The 19,582-nt window shown below is 45.2% G+C and overlaps 1 protein-coding gene across 1 annotated transcript; it reads right to left on the bottom strand.

Annotated features, from left to right (window-relative positions):
- Nucleotides 1-674: 674 nt before the first annotated feature.
- On the bottom strand, nt 675-13,261 carry vps37bb (VPS37B subunit of ESCRT-I b). The gene is made up of 4 exons (XM_035392029.1): nt 13,041-13,261; nt 7,682-7,853; nt 4,904-4,986; nt 675-4,615 (listed from the first exon to the last, which is right to left on the bottom strand). The coding sequence occupies exons 1-4, from the start codon at nt 13,170-13,172 to the stop codon at nt 4,172-4,174; spliced, it is 831 nt and encodes a 276-aa protein (XP_035247920.1). The 5' UTR covers nt 13,173-13,261; the 3' UTR covers nt 675-4,171.
- Nucleotides 13,262-19,582: the final 6,321 nt, after the last annotated feature.

The following is a 19,582-nucleotide window of genomic DNA, read 5'->3' as shown; positions in this document are numbered from 1 at the left end:
GTGATTCCTGCAGTGAATCTAGCAGGTATATAATTAAATAATAATAAATAATTAAATAAATAATAATAATAATAATAATAATAATAATTATTATTATTATTATTTTCAATTATATATTTTCAACTGCAATTAGGGCGAAACAGTCAGCAGTGTACCAAACACAGAACTATTACTAATTACCCGCTTGGATTCTGAATCACATACAAGTAGATATCCTACTATCTTTTATTTCTGCAGGACACTAGCTTTTACTGTACAAGTTAATGCCACAGCAGCCCCACACATTCTCCAAAGGGTTATGTGAGCTGATTTAACCAGTGTCAGGGTGCCACCACCTGACAAAGACCCAGAGTTTTGAGACATTGTTCCTTCATCAAGAAACACAAGAACACTACCGTGTTTTGCTTTTCTTTTCGTAATTGACAATAACTGGGTTGCCTACGACACATACATTTAAGGAGTGTCTTCCAAGTTTCTAATTTCACGAAGTATTGTACATTTCACAAGCCTAAAAGCAGTCTGTGATAAACTGCGTCTTGCAGCATATTGTCTTATTCAGAAACTTGGCTGAAAAGCGTAGGTCACTTCAAAATAAAAACAAAAACAGAACAAGACAAACAAAATAACGCAGACAGATAATCACAGAAAAGACTGGACATTATACACAAAGAGTATACAGATATAAAAATCAATTTCTTTTATTGATTAGCCTTAAAAAGAGGTAACTTCTGCAGTACCACTACAATCTTCATTTTAGTCACAAAGCACATCATTACAATAACAATCAACATAATTTACATAAGGAGTGTACAATAAAATATTTTACATATAAAACAGCAGTTTCTGAGAGGTGAATCTTACACAGGGCTTTTGTGTCATATACTCATTGTAGGAACTGTTGATATAAAAACGAGATTCAGGAAGAAAACCCTTTATTTCATAAATGGGAAAAAAGACTTGTACAAAAGGAGTGGTAACAGCCAAATGTTTGGCATAACATGTTGGTTTGTCAGGAGTAATTTGGCAATGTATTAAAAAAATCTTTTGTATTACTAATTAAAAGGCAAACCGAAAGAGCATAACTACATAGAGGACTCACAGGAGTACGGCTTGGGTTAGTGTAGGGGAACGCAGCACCCTGGAGCTGTAAGGACTTAAACTGGATTTGGCCTGGCTGGTACTGAGGTAGAGTGGTCCTGGAGAGTGTAGCAAGACCTGTAGATGCAGACAACTAACGCTAGCGCTCTAGCACCACCTGCAGGGGACTGAGTTCACTGCAGCAAAGAGGCACAGCACAGCAAGTGTCATGGCACCTCCTCTGGGATAGCACTGTCAGGCCAGCACAGACGGGGGGTCGGGGGAAGGAGGTGTGGGGGGTGTGTGTGCATTGAGAGTGATTTCCCGGTAACTGCTGGCAGCATGCATGAAATGGGAACGTTGGGGGTGAGTGGGTCCAAAAAATGTGCCACTCGTCAACAGGGATGCTGTGCCTGGGCTGCAGTTTTTGGGGAAAAATAATGGGGGACACGGTGGTGGCAGCCCAAACCAACAACACACAAGAGCCAGGAAACCCCCTACCCCGCAACCAACAGAACATCCAGACAAGATGGCAGTCCCCATATACTGTATTTAAAATAGACTTCTGGATATTATTTTTCAAAAATATGTTCAGAAAAAGTTGTTTAAAACAATGTTAATTCCCCAATGGTGGTCTATGGGGAAGGGCAGTTGAAGAGGATAATTCTTTTTTATTATTTTTACCTATTCTTTTTTTACAAGGCTGTGTTTACCAGTTGCCACCAGGGGCAGTAGTGCTAAAAGACGGGAGTGAAGCAGTCCAGACTCGGTCACTGAACCGGGACTCAAAGAGAAACACAGGCAATGCAAGAACAAAGACACAGCACCAAAAATAAATAAATACACAAATGAAAGAGTAAGTGAACACAGGTAGAAGTGGCGCAACAGAGCCAGGCTGGTCTCCTGTGCTACGGGCCGAGAGGCACTGGACAGGGCTCACAGTGGCTCACAAAATGAGCAGGTCTACTTGAGTTTATCACCAGCCTGGGATTCCACCATAATGCAGTACACACGGGTAACTCCACCCTGACACCCCTGAGTTACACAGGTAACTCAACCCTGACACCCCTGAGTTACACAGGTAACTCCACCCTGACTCACCTGGGTCACACAGGTAACTCAACCCTGACACACCTGTGTTACACAGGTAACTCCACCCTGACTCACCTGGGTTACACAGGTAACTCCACCCTGACTCACCTGGGTTACACAGGTAACTCCACTCTGACACACCTGGGCCCCAGGTGACTCTGACACATGCATCAGCACAGGTAACGCAACCAAAACACCGCTCGGTTACACAGGTAACTCCACCCTGACACATCTGGGGAACACAGGTAACTCTGACACATATGTATCAGCACAGGTAACTCAACCACAACACACCTGGGTTACAAAGGTAACTCCATTCTGATGCACCAGGGCCCCAGGTAACTCCTCCAATACACCTGTGCCAGCACAGGTAACTCCACCATGACACACCTGGGTCTCAGGTAACTCCTTTTTCTAACACACGTGCAACAGCATAAGTTGACTCCACCCTTTCATACCTGGGACAGATGCAACTGGGCCACAGGCAACTCCCTGACACACCTGGGACAACACTGCTGACTCCTCCCAGATACATCTGGGTAAGCACAGGTAGCTCTTCCCTCATGCACAGTGGTCATACAGGTAGCTCCACCCTGATACACCAGGATTATAAAGATAACTCCACCCTGACATACCTAGTACAGCATAGCTGTGTACCAGCAGTACACTGGCGCCTGCCTTGTCCAGGTAGCCCGCCACACCCGCTAACCTAACTACCCTGCGTAGGTTCCCTCTCTGAACTGGCACACACAAGGCACCAGTTTAAGACAATATGTGGAATCTTGTTCCCTGCCAAAATGGCCACTGAACCAGATGGTAAACAGACACTCCCTGCAGCAGGCTCATTTATCCAGGACAGATGTCAAGATAAAAGACCTCAAATAAAACTCTTAAAAGACTGCACTGCAGGCACGCATGTGCACACAGATGGGAGTCTAAGCATAGGATCCACTTCCACAATATATATCACAATGAAAGATATTTTGCCCAAAGACAATTATGCCAATTCTCACCTCCACAAACATGTACACATCGTCCAGTTTTCAATAAATTCCTACTTGGAGAATAAAAAATAAAAATATCACCCATGGAAGTACTGGAAAATGAAAACACCTTTGGTTGCAGGTTTGCATCATTTAAACCTGGTCAACAAAAATGTTTTGATTCCCTCAAAGCAAGACAGTCATTCAAAAAAAAAAGTGTTGTTTAACTTAAGTCCATGTATAAAACAGCACAGTATATTCTCAGTTTACAGTTTGCATATGATGTGCCACTGCAGGTCACTCCAGTCAGTAATGCAGGCTCAATTGACACGAGAACATAAGAACATCAGGCTGAAACATGCCATTCTGGTTAAACTTTTTTCCTGCTTGTTTTAGTCATTATCACAATTCTAACAGTCCAGTGGGCCATCTTAAAGATGGTTGTGAAATGAGACGTGTTTAAGAATGCTACAACACACACTCAACCAACAACAGCAAAAAAAAAAAAAAAAAAAACCAAGATCCCCTTCCTCTTTTCACTCACTCAGCTGAGAGCGTGACCCAAATCGGGGAGGAAGTGATGCAATACTGGTGGGGGGAGTGGAACCCTGGAGCCCTGCCCCATATCCTGTCCAAAACCCCCCAGACCAGATCATGATTATAATTTTTTCCCCCATAAAGTGATCCTAGAAAGAAGGAAAATATATACACCAAATGATCAATCCCCATCTCCATTCTGATTGGGTTAAAATTAGAATAACAGACTTAAGATACTTTCCATTTAAAATCAAGTTCAAGTGATCAGGGGTTTTTTTGGATTGGTTTTTTGACGATGATGTCATTGTTGTGATGGCCTACATATCCAAATGCACAAGAGGACATTGTGCTCCTTGTGGGCCGGCACGTTCACTGAGGCCAAACCACCCCCACCCATGCTCCTCCCCACCTCCAGTGTGGTGGTAACCACGCAACCCCTCCCCCCCAACTTGGCGGGTGGAGCCCTGGTGTGTGGGGCCCAATCACTGCAGGATAAAGCCAGGCTGGGGGCCCAGGTGCGGGGGTGGGCCCTGAGGGAGGGTGGGAGAGAACTGGGGGGGGAAAGGGGAGGCGTAGCCCGTGTGGGGCGGGACAGAGGAGTAGGGGCAGGGGGGGTAGGGGTAGCCGGGCAGGGCGGCTGGCTCGGAGGCGGTGGGTGGGGCCGGCTGGGTGGGGGACCTCCTGGGCGCAGGCATCGGGGAGCCGTTGGTGTCGGGCAGAGCTGTGGGGGCGGGCGTGGGGGCCGGCTGAGCCGGGGGGGCGGGCGCAGGGGCGGGGGCCCGGGGCATCCTGAGGCCCCTCAGGACTATCTCTCTCAGCCTGTCGATCTTCACACGCCGCAGGTGCGCCAGCTTCCTCTTGCTCCGGTAATCATCGATGAAGGAGTCCAGCGGCTGCCCGCCATCCAGGAACAAGTCCGCCATATTCTAGCAAAGAGACAGGGAGGGGATGAAAGAAGGAAGGAGGGAGAGAGAGGCAGGGCCAGGTAGAGATTAAGGAGAGAGTTACTGCTGAACTTTTTTGGAAACATTTAAATATACTGTACCATAGTCCAAAAGTGGAGTGAAACACCTGATGGCATTAGTGTGTGTGTGTGCGTGTGTGTGCGTGCGCGTGTATGTGTGTGTGTGTGTGTGTGTGTGTGTGTGTGTGTGTGTGTGTGTGTGTGTGTGTGTGTGTGCGTGTATAGAGGAAATAGAGTGGTGCACTCTTACCTCAGTCTCCTCCTCAATCTTGGCTCCTTCTGCCTGCAGGAGGGCCAGCAGTGTGTCAAGAGATCCACTGCCCAAGTTATGATCTGAGAGAGAAAGAGAGAGAGAGAGAACAATGTAGCACATACTTGTGAGTGTGCATACACACACGCACATACACACACACACGCACACACACGCATTTCTGACCCACAGTGTGGAAGCAGTCATGACAGCTGAATAAAGATTGAGTAGAGAATGAGCAGGACACACCCATGATGTATGCGGTGATGCGTGTGCTGTATGTGCACATTTCCAGTCCCCATGGTGCTGTTTATGGTGCTTTCCCCACAACACAAACAGGAACCATCCAATACCTGACCAAGCCTTATCAGTCACCTGGACTGCTGTGGCATTCTCTGTTTCAGCTTTGATCTGTGTCTGCATGAACGAGTGTTTGTGCATGTGTGTGTGCGTGCGTGCGTCTGAGTAAGAGTAGGTGTGTGTGTGTGTGTGCGTGTGAGTATGAGTAGGTGTGTGTGTGTGTGTGTGTGTGTGTGTGTGAGTATGAGTAGGTGTGTGTGTGTGTGTGTGTGTGTGTGTGTTTGGGGGGTGGGGGTAGCTTGGATGTGAAAGGACCAAGATCCTGCCAAGATCCTCCACTGCCAACACCACCAGGGCAATGACATGAAATTTAATGACAGGCCAAGGGGAACAAACAGCACAACCACTTCAGGGCTTCAACCCCCTGCTTATTTTAAGAAACCAAGGACTTCATTTACACACAAGGACGATGAATATTATTTGCAAACTTGTTTTATAAACAGTGAGAGGAAAACATTTGGCCCATGTGCATCGTTTGCAAAAACAACAAGGCTTCTGAGAGGAAGCAGCTGAAGACCTCTGGTCTGCAGCCCAGCAGCCTATCACAAAGCAGAGCACTGCCCCGCTGGTCTTAGTGCTGATGACACCAGCCCGCTGTGTGAGAGGCTCCTGGAGGGAGTGGGGACTCCACTCGCTCGGTCCTCTGTGGGGGAGGCTCATTATTGAGGGCAGGGGTACATAATCACCAGACAGCACGCCCCCTGCCTGCGGGCGGTAGTAACGGCAGGCCGGGAGATTGTGACGGTGACGCATCTACTGGCTGCGTGTCGGCTGTCAACACGACAGGCTGAGTGGGCCAAACTGCCACCCTGCCACCCCCTCCCCCGGGACCTACCTCTGTGCTCGTGCTGCAGATCGGGGTGGGGGCGGGCTGGGGGGCACTCGTGTACTGACGCACCCACGCCCACTGCAATCTGGGACTCGCATGAAACGGCTGTTGTCATGGCGAGGGGGTTCGGGCAGGAGTGGGAGGGGGGTAGGTGTGTGGTGGACGGAGATGAATAATGGTGAACCCCACTGTGAGGATCTTATCTTTCCGTCTTCGTCTCATTCAGTCTCTTTTCCTCTTCTTTATCTCTGTATGTCTCAGTTTAGTTTTTCTTGGTTTTTTTTCACTCTCTCACTACACAGCTACTCACTGTGCTTACACACAGAGATCGGTCTAACTGTAACATCAATCAGCACTTACAAACAAAAACTGGCCACACAACAAACTGTTCAGGACTTACACACAGAGATTGGTCTCACTACAAAACTGATCAGGACTTATACACAGAGATTGGTCTCACTACAAAACAACTCAGGACTTACACACAGAGATTGGTCTCACTACAAAACTGATCAGGACTTACACACAGAGATTGGTCTCACTACAAAACTGATCAGGACTTCCACACAGAGACTGGCTTCACTACAAAACTATGTGAGAAGCAGTAATGTCCTGGGGAGGGCTTTTCCCAGGAACAACAGCTGAGAGAACCAGCAGAACCAGTTTGGCCTGTGTGCGTGTCATCCTCTAAGAGGACCAAGCGCATATGTGCATTACCACCTGGGTCAAATACATATTTAAAGTATTTTAATTACCTTTTACCCCTTTGCGCACATGTAAAATCTGGCCAATCCTTGTCCATTTAGAGGGTACCCTATTTAAAGTTTTATAACTCCAGATGTGAGCATCACAGAGACTTGAAAAATGACTTAAATGAAGCAAGACATTTGTACCATTTACAACACTAACTCTAATATGTATTTGTATTTGACCCAGGTCTGATTACTACACCCGCTCACAGGACACAGTGACACAGACTGAGACGCACTCACGCACGAACATGCACGCATGAACGCATATGCACACGCAGGCTCCATCAGGAGATCATCTGAAAATATATTATTTATTCATTTAAAAGAGGCTTTTGGGAAAAGGTAGCCTAATTATCAGCCCATTATTATAAATGGCGCTACATATGAGCAATAACAACGGTAACTACATTTCAGTAGACAGTGGCCTGGACTGAATCAAAATACCACAGTTTCATACAGTTTTTCCCTTAACAAATGGAGCTTCACCATTTAAATTTTGGTCATCTGTCAGACTGTGTTCTTGAAGCAAAAAACTAAAATCATCACTAATTGTAAGTCTGTCTAAAGGAGAAATGGTGACTGTATCTACGCCAGTAACACCATGGATATTAAGTGCAAAGCTGGACAGAGCCACAATATTTTATTTTGTATTTATCCTTTATTTACACATACAAACAGCCCCATTAAGATTGTCATCTCATTTTAAGAGCACGGCACACCTAAATACAAATAGCCTACAAAGGGTTACACAAAACAACATAATACATAAGCCAATGAAACTAGGTTTTAAGAGGGCAGACACTCAACACAGCGCCCCCAGCTGGGTGGAGGGCTTACCAAAAGTGGACTTGCGGAGCTGGTAGTCCTCGAAGAGCTCCTGTAGGCAGCGGTAGCGCCTGGTGAGCTCGTTCTTCTGCAGGTCCAGCCGGGGTTGCAGCAGGAGGTTCTGCTCGGCCAGGCTGCGGTTCCCGGCCAGCGTCACGTCCTTGGCCTGCTGCACAGACTGCGTCTGGAACGAAAGCCGCCAGGTAGAGTGGTTACTCCCTCTCAGCGGATGCACGGCCATTATAAATATCCAGTTTACATTGATCAAGTGAGCACACACTAGACTAAACAAAGTTAATGAGGGTTATACAGCATCGACTGAAAGCTAAGCTAATACTTCAAATAAGTCAATACTTATTCCTCATTATACAGGTATGGATATCAGAATGTGGAGGTTTGTTGCTATATCAAAAATAGCTCCAGCCCTAAATGAAAGATGACTTGTATGGTCAGAGTTAAGCCCCTAAACGACTTGTCAGTTCAGAGGTCACACACGGATATTGCACATTAAGGAGGCCTATGCTGACTGGCCAAGTTGCTAGCTCATTGTTGCAGTATGTTTTACTGTACTGTTTCAATTCCCTTGCTCAGCATGAAAAAGATATCTCCGGGTCCACTGACTTCATAGGCCTTACCATTTTATCCTGAACCAACTTCTGCACAAGGTTTGCTGGCAGCGGATCTTTAAATGACTAACCCACCCACTTGGGCCCTTGGGCACTGCAGAACAGTCTGAAAGTAGCACTGTAAAACGCAGGCTTCCCTCTAGCTCTGGCACCGATTCCGGTTGGCTAAGACCAAGGCTAAGGCCGTTTCCAAATTTACTCCTTAGCTGCTGGAGCTGTACTGTCACACAGGACCCCCACGCACACAGCCAATGCGCCCACAGACCATGCCTCGCTTCCCAGCTCCCACAGCACCCGCCTTCTCTCATCGCCTCACGATGACGTTGCCACCTCCTGAGCGTCGACAACCACGCGTCAACCTTCCGCACTGAACAGCTCTGACTAATCCCGCTGCATACGCGAGGCCCCGCGCTTTACTTTCTCACAGTTTGCCGAACTCGTGACAACTTTCCTCTGGTTTCAGAAGAATTCTAATATGATTCCCGAAGCAAAACGTTCCACTTGTGACAATCAGTTTACGACGGCTGCAAAATTCACATTGTATAACATCATGAGAATCAAATTAAAGTGATTTTGGGGTTACTTCATGCGTACTGATGGAGGGTTGGGTTGCAGTGAAAAAGCCTCAACGTTAAACAGCACTAAGAGAGCTATGCAGTGGCAGTATGGGTGGAATGAAGAACACCACTGGAAATGAGGACGTGCCATTGTGTTCTCAAATCCAGACCGGAAAAGGGCCCGACTGGCGTGGAAGCAGTGAGCCTTCGGACAGGGAGGCTGCAGAACCCACAGACTAGGTCAGGCCACAGTTAAAACTACCTGGGCAATTAAACAGGATCTCAGAGCTCATTTGATTCAACAGAGATCTCCAACAGGAAAGAGAAACCAACAGGAAAGAGAACCCCACTGGAGCAAGCCCTTGAGCAGGAGGATCTCCAGAGACATTGGGACACAAATGTGAGTCTTTTACATTATTCTGTGCTGCTGAAAATGTAGGTCATTCTGCTTAGACCCACCCCCCCCCCCCCCCCCCACCAAGTTCCTGAATGTAAGTCTAATTTTCAGGTGTGACTTTGGCTCAGTCTGGGGGGAAGAGAATAAAGTGGGCAATATAGGCCACTTGCTGCAGAAACAAACATCGACTGCTTTGTACAAACTAAATGATGTAAAATGACGTGTCCGTGGAGACAACTAAACTCCACTTTTACTTCGGCCACCGCAGTGTGCACATCCCTGCTGGCCAAACTAGCCAAAATGTTCTCACACTGACATTGATGAGCGGATTGCCTGCAACTGGTCTAAAATATCATTCTCTTTGTCTGATTGAGTGGACAAAGCAATAAACTAAATAAATAAAATAAAATAAAATAAAGTGAGTTAAAAATCATTGTCTTTCTTCTGTTGAAGTTTCTGCTCCTTCACCACATTGTTATTTCCTGTGTTTGGTGTGGCAAATGTTGCCACTTCCGTGTTTTCCATGTTTATTTCATTGCAGAAACCGCATCTGCACCCAAACTGGCGTGGAGACTCATTAAATGAACTGTTCGAAGCCACAATGAATACACACCCGTTTGTATGTGCCACTGTGATTCGCTGTGGTTTGATTTCGGCCAAGTTCGCCTTCTAGTAAAGAACAGTGCCGCTTTAAGAGTTAACAGCTGAGTCTGACGGGAGACAGACCAGCTCATCTCAGAGCAGTAACCCTGGTGACCACAGCAGGCCCGGTCCATCTGTGATCAAAGCTGTGGGGAGCTGTGGACGTTGACTGGACACTCCATCAGAAAGCACCGTGGGCGAGTGCCTCTCTAATTTCACTCCAAGAGAGTGGACGCCAGCTTGTAACGCGGTGCAAAGATTCCGTAGTCTCAAAATACAAAAGAGGAAAGCACAGTTTTGGGTAGCCTGTGTCATCGACATGGGCTTCCTTTTCCTCAGTGACAAGTTCATTTTCACAGAAAAATACCTCCTCTTCTTGTCCTTGATCTCCAGCGAGGAAGACAGAAAGATGAGGTAAAGCATTTTAACAAGACCCCCCTTCCTTAAGCATGTGTGTTTCAGAATGAGAAAGTGACAAAGAAAATGAGATGACAATACTGAGGTATGTGTGAATGATGTCACTGTGTGCACTGTCCCCTCATCTCCCATCTGATTTTGGGAATGTGCTCAGACTTGAAACTTTCACAAGCACAGCGTGAAAGTGGCGCAATTCTTCCTCAATTTATAAGGTAAATGCTAAACGGAGTCTGAGGCAAAGCTTTGCAACTCTTATGGTAGCACAGCCCCCTTTGTCCAACCAGCTGCCGAAGTGGTTGTAGCCACAGAATGCGAAATGGCAGTGCCAAGAATCAAACCATTAAGCTTTATTTATCCAAGGGGTCTGAAGAAGAAGCTTGACTCCTCCCCACTGATTAAGTCTCTCGCTCATCATATAAAATGGTCCACTCAGCTCTTATTGAGAGCCCTAATGAATTCTGCAGTCCCACAGGGGCTGGTATGCCCTGAGCCTTAACGCAGCAGGCAGCCCTCTCAGAGCACTGGAAAGAGCACTGGACCCGGCTCCTTTGGCCTCACAAACACTACTTTTTAAACTCTGTTAACCAACCGAGTTAAAAATAAGGCACAATATAAATAAAACAGATTTGTATTATTACTAAAAGATGCATAGTCAATCCTGCTTCAGAGTGTAACTGCATCCATTTGCAAATTACATAGGGAGGAAGTGCGACCAGTAAAGTGATCAACACCGCCACTGGTTGATCTAACAGAAATGAACAAATAGAGGTAGAGGCAGACACAGAAAAACAAACAGACAGACACCGTCTGTGAAGAAAGCAGTATGTACTGAATGCCAGACTAGCACCTGCAGCCTGGTCACTGATGACCTGCACCTCCTGTAACAAAGATTAGCCTCCTAGCCCAGCAATCCGACAGCCTATGCTAAGCAACCCAGTCACTGTTTTCATTACAACCATCTCAAACCTGGCAATGATGCAGGGCAGCAGCCCTGATAAAAGGGAGTAACTCAGTGAGAGCACTTGCTGTGGCTCCTGCTGACTCAGCCAAACCAACCAAAACACATGCTATGGGAAATTTCAAAACAACCATCAAAAACTGAAAGCTGTGCGTATGGGCCTCTGTCTTAAGGGAATTACAAACCGTTTCCTTTACCTTATTGATAGCCAAACTGGGCCTGCCTAAGCCATTCAAATGCAACAAAGACTCCCTGCCACGGATCGCCTTTCCCCAGGGACCTAACCAGGCCATTTATTAGCCTTGTTTGAGCAAGCACACCCTGCGTGCGCAAACTGGCAGTCCCCCCCAGAGCTTCGGGCCAGGATGAACTGAAAGCATTCCTTTCCACATCTTCTCTTTGATGAGAGACTTATGAGCTGTCATAATTGGGCACTGGGTTCAAGCAGACATCTGATAACAAAAGTGGAGGACCTATCTAGCCATGCACTCATGACATCATATCTTACATACACCCTATTGGCCAGAGGATCAACGGTCCACAAGCACAGACCTCAGCAGCCCCAGCTCTGATCTGTGGCAAGGTATACTGACTGCTCTACAGGGAGATTCACTATGACTTGCTGCCTCCTCACCTTCCCCAGTGCTGCAGTGCAACAGCCCGGCCACAACCTCACCTTCACCCGGTCAAGACGTTCAAGATCATTTTGATTGGTTAATTATACAATTATTCATTTTGTACTTATACAACACTTACAATAAGTTTTGTTTAGCAGAAGGTCAAGACAGTGTGACTGTCTCTCAGCCTGACAGCATGCAAATTGTGCTAGTCGAGCAGTCTGGCTCTCACTTTGACTGTATGTAAATGGGAAGTTGCGTTTAGCGACACTGACAGTAGTCTAATCTGAAGAGAAATTCATGAAATGGCCCAAACATCGTGACTGACAGTAATGAACTTAATCATCCACCTCACCCACCCATCCACCACCACCTCCTCTTTAGGAACACAATACACAATATTTTTTCACAACTTCACAGGGAGGCAAAAACACTGACCAGAAGTAATCACAACAATCCTTTGTGACGCTGCTGATATGAACTGTACATGGGGGACGTGCAAACCTTAACACATAATGTTACATTGCGAATACCATCTCAATTTACTTGACAGTTCCAAGGAATGGTATCATGATACCATATCATGTCATGATCCCCCCGGCTTTATTACTTCACGTAGTATAATAGCAAGGACAGCAAAATAACAGTGTAGTCAGTTTTGAAATTAACACAATGACGATGACTACCTAGCTGGCAATCATGATTTCTTTATATAACGAATATAATCATGGCTGGCTATTTTGAAACAAATGGAGCCGGCCGCCAAGCTAACGTCAACTTAAACGTTATTATCAGCGGCGCAATGAGCAACATGATGCTTTGGTTCCTTGAGAAAAGTGAAAGACATTATTAGCTATATTTAGCAGTTCTACGTCGAGGGTGAAAAGGACACAGAATAGGACTGTAACGTTACTACAGAATAGAAAAATAATGTTAGCAATCATAGGAACTTAAGCCATGAAGCCGTAACTACACATCGCTGCATTCCTACTACAGAATTAATATGTTCAAAACCAAGCCTGGCAAACTGTTAGCACACTGTTAGCTACAACGTTATAATTATGGTACCATATTACTCTAACTAGTTTAGCTAGCTATCCCCACTGAAGCAATACTAGCTGCTCAACTGGAGAGTCAGCTATTGTAAAAATACTTGCCTCTTCCAAATCTTGGACGATTTTGTTGAGCTGTTCATCGTCCTCAAGCAACTCATTTAACTGCGTCAGAGTGTAAGAACTGAGTTTTTCCGTGAATCCGGACATTTCTGCCACAGCTGTGTTCTCAGTCATTGGTGGTCAAGCTTCCCTTTAGTGTGTATTGAAAAGGCAGACGCTACATTAACAACTCGGTTTCCAACCGGAAATAGTGCAGGTTTCTTGTCCAGAAGTGTCAAATCAGGGAGAAGCAGCGGCACTGACGTCATTTGACGCTTGAAAACAATATGCCGACGGTGTAACTAGGCCTACGTAACTACTGGCAATAATTGATTTGAAGGAAAATTAATTTGGCCGAAATCTAAGTTTTATATAAATGAAGCAGTTGTGTGATGGGAAGTAATGAATGGGGCGACATGGCTCAGGAGGTAAGAGTGATTGTCTGGCAGTCGGAGGGTTGCCGGTTCAAACCCCGGCCTGGGCTTGTCGAAGTGTCCTTGAGCAAGACCCCTAACTGCTCTGGCGAATGAGAGGCATCAATTGTAAACCGCTATATAAATGCAGTCCCATTTATGAATGATATAATGTGGAACCTTTGGGACAGGGTGGCTCTGTGTGCCCCAGCACCGCAAGATCTCAAGACCTTTTTTTAGAACTCTGCAGGCTTTTATAGGTACTTCTTAGCAAACTGTAACCTGGCCATCCTGTTTTAGTGGCTAACTAGTGGTTTGCGTCTGGCAGTGTAGCCTTTTTAGTTGTTCGTGAACACTTCTGCGGACAGTAGTCACTGACACATCCACGCCTGCCTCCTGAAAAGTGTTTCTGATCTGTCAGACAGGTGTTTAGGAAATTTTTGTCATTATGGTGAGGATTCTTTGGCCATCAACTGTAGAGGTATTCCTTGGCATACTGGGCTCTTTGCGATTATTGAGCTTAGGGTTAGCTTAGGGTTTGGCCTATGTCTCTGTTTTTAAAATTATTTCTCAGCCTCATAATGGCTTCCTTGACTTTCATTGGCACAACTCTGGTCCTCATGTTGGCAAAGGCCAATAAGACTCCAAAGGCAATCAAAAGCCTAGAATAAAGACTGTATACTGAAAGCTCTCTTATACCTGTAATAAGGAAGCAATTTAACACACCTGACTAATCTGAAACACGTGAAGCAATTTCTCCCAAACATTACGGTGCCCTGAAATGGATGGACTATGTAAAAACAAGCACGGAACCATCCAGACCCACGGCACAACTCACTTCTGCAGACACATTTTAGCTGGCACCAACTGCACACGCGTCCTACTAAACGAAGCACCACCTGCGCATGTGTCCAACTAAACGTCCATGAGTGAGTGAGTGACCACAATTTGCCACGCATAGCCCCCGGCGGCAGTCCTGCCTGCGCGCTGTGGGAAAAAGTGCTCTAATTTCTACACGATGAAGCCAAAATGTATAAAATATACCCTTTAATAAAAGCTGAATCTGCATGTTAACCACATGTGAATTGTTTGATTACAAATCTAAAATTGTGGAGTACAGAGCCAAATCAAGAACAAATATGACGTCGCTCCAAACGTAATGGAGCTCACTGTATGACACTGAAGGTATTATGAATTAATATGTCTTGTGCATTTTCCTGACACCAGTTAAACATTGAAAACATCAAAATGGACCCTAGAGGTACTGCATGTGCAATGTACATATTTGGACAGAATTACGTATCTCTTTTTAAAAATTACATCCCTGCTGAAAACCAGACTAAACTGGCCAGGCTGGTATTGGATGGTGCCCAGCTTGGGCTGGGTTATTCTGCATTTTCGACACTTTCATGTTGGTTGTAGCTGGTGACCAGTTTGGTAGATATACACATACTCTACACACAGGCACAGAAACCTGACAAATAGGATAGAAACACATTTGTTTATGGTAAATTACTATAAATAATAATTTGTTTAATTCATAAATTAAACTGCAAACCCTCACCAAGAGAAGAGGTACTAGTTTGTCATGGCCGAAACCATCAAACAATATGAAACAGACATGGTAAACATGTTTATTTATAAAAAAACGCAATGAAAGCATTTTTAAAACACTGTTGGTTTGTTTATCATACTTTGAAGCAAAATAATGCTTATTAAGACTATTTTGCTCCATAGACCAAAACACAGAAAAAATATGTACATGTATACAAATAAATAATTTAAAGTTAGGTATGCAATTAATAACATGAGCTACATCCATCTTAAATATTACAAAAATATGAAGGCACTTATTCTCAATGGAGACCCAAATGTAAGAAATGTAAAAAAAAATAAAAAAAAACAATTGGTTTAAATATTTTATATTAATTTTGCCTACCTGTTATAAAATATAGGAAACTAGCCACCATGTATGGAATTACTTGAAATGCCAATCATAATAGATGTGCAACAATACATCAGTGGTCTTCATTGGTGTTTCCCAGTTTGTTATGTCTGGTCAATATATACGAGATGCACTTACAAGTTATTCTGCAACATTGGAGCCAAATATCCATATTTCTAAACCTGTCAGCAGTGTCATTAGAACCTGAATAATTATTTCAAGAATCATAAATTACAGAATGGTAACGGTGAGGGGAAAATGTAATGCATACATTCGGTAGGATATACTGTAGCTGAGGCTGGCAGCAGTGACGGAATCCTATTTCCACCCGAATCTGATTGCACAACCAAAAGTCATTAAAAACTATGTATACGCTGCAGTCTTAAGGGTAATTAAAGTTGGTGAAGCAGAGCTCAATGTGAAGCCCAAACAATCTCATTTTTTTGCAGTCACTGCTAAGGTGAAATGTAGGCAATTCATCAGGACTTTGAAGCAAAAATAACAGACAGGTCTGATTTTTCAGTGGATTTTTCATCAGTCTCCCAAACTTGCCCCAAATGCTGAGGCTTTTGACTGCCGTTCTTCTTAGGATTCACGGACACCACACAGATTATAAACTCAAACAGCTGGTGATGGAATAATGAGCAAAAACCCACAGGGCTTTGGAGTTCCTATTAGACCAGCTTTCTTTTTTTCCTGGAGGTCCATCTGTTTTGACTGAGGACTGTACTGAAGACAGGAAATGAAACTGCGCTCTCGTTCCCTCTCCCCCAATCGGGCACCCCGTTACCCTGGGCTTCCTCCAGGATGAAAGCAATGTGCGGAGAGAGGCTGGACGCGTAGATGGACGTTCCGTCCTACAGGCCGGATAACAGGAACGGGAACGTCTGCCCCGCCTGCACGTCGCAAGGTCGCGAGCCGCCTTCACTGGACTCCAGACACCAGCGCGGGGATTTCCAACTCGTTTTTCCTGTCGGCAAAGCCATTCTGCTCCGCCATGAGGATGGCTCCGGCTGGGGATGTCAGGTAATGGTTTTCCTTTGGTACTTTTGGCGGGGGAGATTCTGCCGTGCCCAAAACGGGCTCAGTCACCTTCAGAGTGATGGAAGACATGCTACTACCCCTTCGCTTGGCGTCCTTCTTTCCCTGTTTGTAAGCGCTGCTCATGTTGGTTATAACCTGTAAACAGGCAGCAGATACAAAGCATCTGTATAGAACACTGGTTCATGTCCAGTGGGCACAGTGTAGGGTAGAATACAAACCTGGGGCAAATATGCATCTGAAATATTTTATCTCTTCACATGCTAGTCAAATTTTATAACACCGCTGCATATCCCTCAGAATTTCTAGCATGCTCATAACCAAAATGTACAACCACGTGAAAGACAAATATTGTCCTTTTCCCTTACATTTTTCCCAGGAATTTCACTGGTGTTTAATAGAGGAATAAAATATTTAAAAAGCAGTACTGCTTTCAGGCATTAATGCGCTATCATACAGGGAGACCCACCAGCTGTCTGACTGTGTTCTGCTGCTCCTGCATGGCGGCCACGATGCTGGTGACCCTCTCGTCCTGGACTGAGGTCACTTCCTGTCCATGCTGATGCTTAAGCAGCTCAGCCTCTCTCTGGAGGAAAGGAAGAAGAGGGCCACAGGGGACCAATCAAATTAACACACTCAACAGCACGGGCATCACACCTGAGTATTAACAATGACAAATGGGTCATGATGATGGGAAATGGACATCTGACTAAACTAGTAACTACTGCATGGTTACACAACAGGGGCAGCTCTGAGGGATAATATTACTTCTTGACAAAGAAATGTCTGGACATAATATTGAAAGTGTAGCCCAAATTATACCATGTTATTTTGCAGTTAGTGGTGAGGTGAAATGTAGGAACTTCCTCAGGGCTACAAAGCAAAACCGGTTGAAACCAGCCAGATTTTACACTGCATTTTGTGTCAGTCTCTACACTTCTGCCAAAGGCTGAGATTTTTCAGGAGCATTTCTGATAGAAAATACAGCTTGCCGGCTCACGACCGGTGTTCGTCAGCGATTGCTTCTGCTTGAATCTCATTATCCCATTAAATTCATTCAGCAGCCTCTAACTCATATCCAGAGTGGCTTACAATGAAAGAGACATATGTGCATTTACAGGAGTTATACGAGCAACAATGCCAACCCTGACCAATCACATTATCCGACTAGCCTATATGAGGCACCACTAAACGCAGAATGCGAGTTAACCACACCATGATGGAACCATGACACCAGATCACAAAAAACTCACAGAGAAACACTCAACCAACGCTACCATGAAAAGCTGAATGAATGACATTAGGTTGCAGTGCCACGGCGGTGGGAGAAGGGAGCCCAGCCTGCAGCGGGCTGAATCTCTCACCTGACCCGGAAGGACCGCCTCCCGGCTGAAGATCAGGTAGTAGGGTGTGAACTTGGTGTTGGGATTAACGGAGGTGCGGAAGAAAAACAGGATGGGCTCCAGGTAGTCGTCCCATTCGGCTTGCTTTTCCAGCACCGCCCTCCGGAGGGCCTCCCTGAGCAGGCCTCCGCTGCGGTCACACAAGCCATGCGGCTGAGGCGGCACCACGGGCGACACCGCCTGCGCGATGTTCCACCTGTCACACAGGTGCTCTGTCACCTGAAAGGAGACGCTGTCTGATGTCATCCGGACAGAAGTCCAATCATGCGCTGATGCAGTACATGGGTAAAGCCTTTTTTGCCTGTGTGACACAGACTTCTTACCTCGTCACAAAAGTCGGCGCTCTGAGAACAGAACACGGTTTTTAAAGCTCCAAATCTGATGAGGAAAGCATAGATTCAGATAGTGAAACCTTAACAATTCATTTCAGGTTTTCTTTGCCATTAAGTGTTACACGGAGATACAAAATGAAGAGGAATCATTTGACATAAACTCCTTAAGCATATTTTTACTAAAGATAATGGTTGTATAAAAACACTTAAAACAATCCCAGGTGCCTCCCACCTTTCTTTTTATGGTTCGATATGGCTCTATGAGGTATCAAACGCCCATTATTTTACACGTTTTTGAGCCTCACGCTGCACTTAAATTGTAAGTTACCTGCTTCAGAACCTTATTTGATGTGAGTAAATGAGTGAGTCACTTACCTGTAAACAGTTGAAGAAATGCACCTGGCCACAGAAAGGGAGTCTTTCTTCTGCACGGGGAAAGCCTCCACCCACTTACTCAAATAATCCGTGAGTATGACCACATAGGCGTTGCCTCGACCCGTCTCTGGAAAAGGACCTGATAAATGGAGCACACAGAAATGTCCAACACACAACCAGACACAATCTCACACTTAACAGTGGGATCACGCATCAGAAAGTGGAAACTGGAGGTTAATCTTACATTGTGTACATCATACACTGAATGCACGTGATCTGTTGTGGGCTCCAAATGGGCCAACATGAATGCAATCAATATTGGTGAGTGGCCGAATATGCAAAATAAAAAAGCGCTCATTAGAGTTTGTGTGTGTCCACTGAATTTTTAAAAAAACACACACTTACTGAGAGGAACGGTGACATAGCAAAGACAAACAGCTATGGCTGTATCTGTTCAAGAAAGGCCTCTGCCCACTTCACAATGCAGAAACTGAACTGTTGCTGCTCATCCACGAGCCTGCTTGCTTCAAAGGTTACCCAATATGTCGATTCCCACAATTTCCCACGGCGCCTCCACCTTGATGGGCCGAACTGTCCTGCTCATGTTTTTGTTCCTTTCCGCTTCCTGGCAGGTTTCACAAAGTTTGATCTAGGATGAACAAGCAAACAAGCAAATGTTTGTGTATGTAAGTGTGTATATAGGGACATGATCATGGTATGTCAGAAGTCAAGCAGGGCAACATTATGTTTATGAACACACATCATCAAAATAAAGCAAAATGAATCCAGGGGACCCTATAATGACATAATTGGATACATTTTCATTAGTTTTAATTAGTCAGGTTTAATGAATGTGGATGACCATGTGCAAGAGGCACTCTGTGTTTTACCATTTAGAATATTCAGGCTCAGAGTTTTAATCACCCATTAAAAGCAGAAACATCACCAACACTGCCGTTCTACCCATGAGCCAGGTACTTAACCTGCATTGCTTCAGTATATATCCAGCTGCATACATGGATGCCATGTAAATGCT

The sequence above is a fragment of the Anguilla anguilla genome, chromosome 14, assembly GCF_013347855.1.
Source record: "Anguilla anguilla isolate fAngAng1 chromosome 14, fAngAng1.pri, whole genome shotgun sequence".
In the NCBI taxonomy this organism is placed as follows: domain Eukaryota; kingdom Metazoa; phylum Chordata; class Actinopteri; order Anguilliformes; family Anguillidae; genus Anguilla; species Anguilla anguilla.
This window is presented reverse-complemented; position numbering and strand designations above follow the sequence as displayed.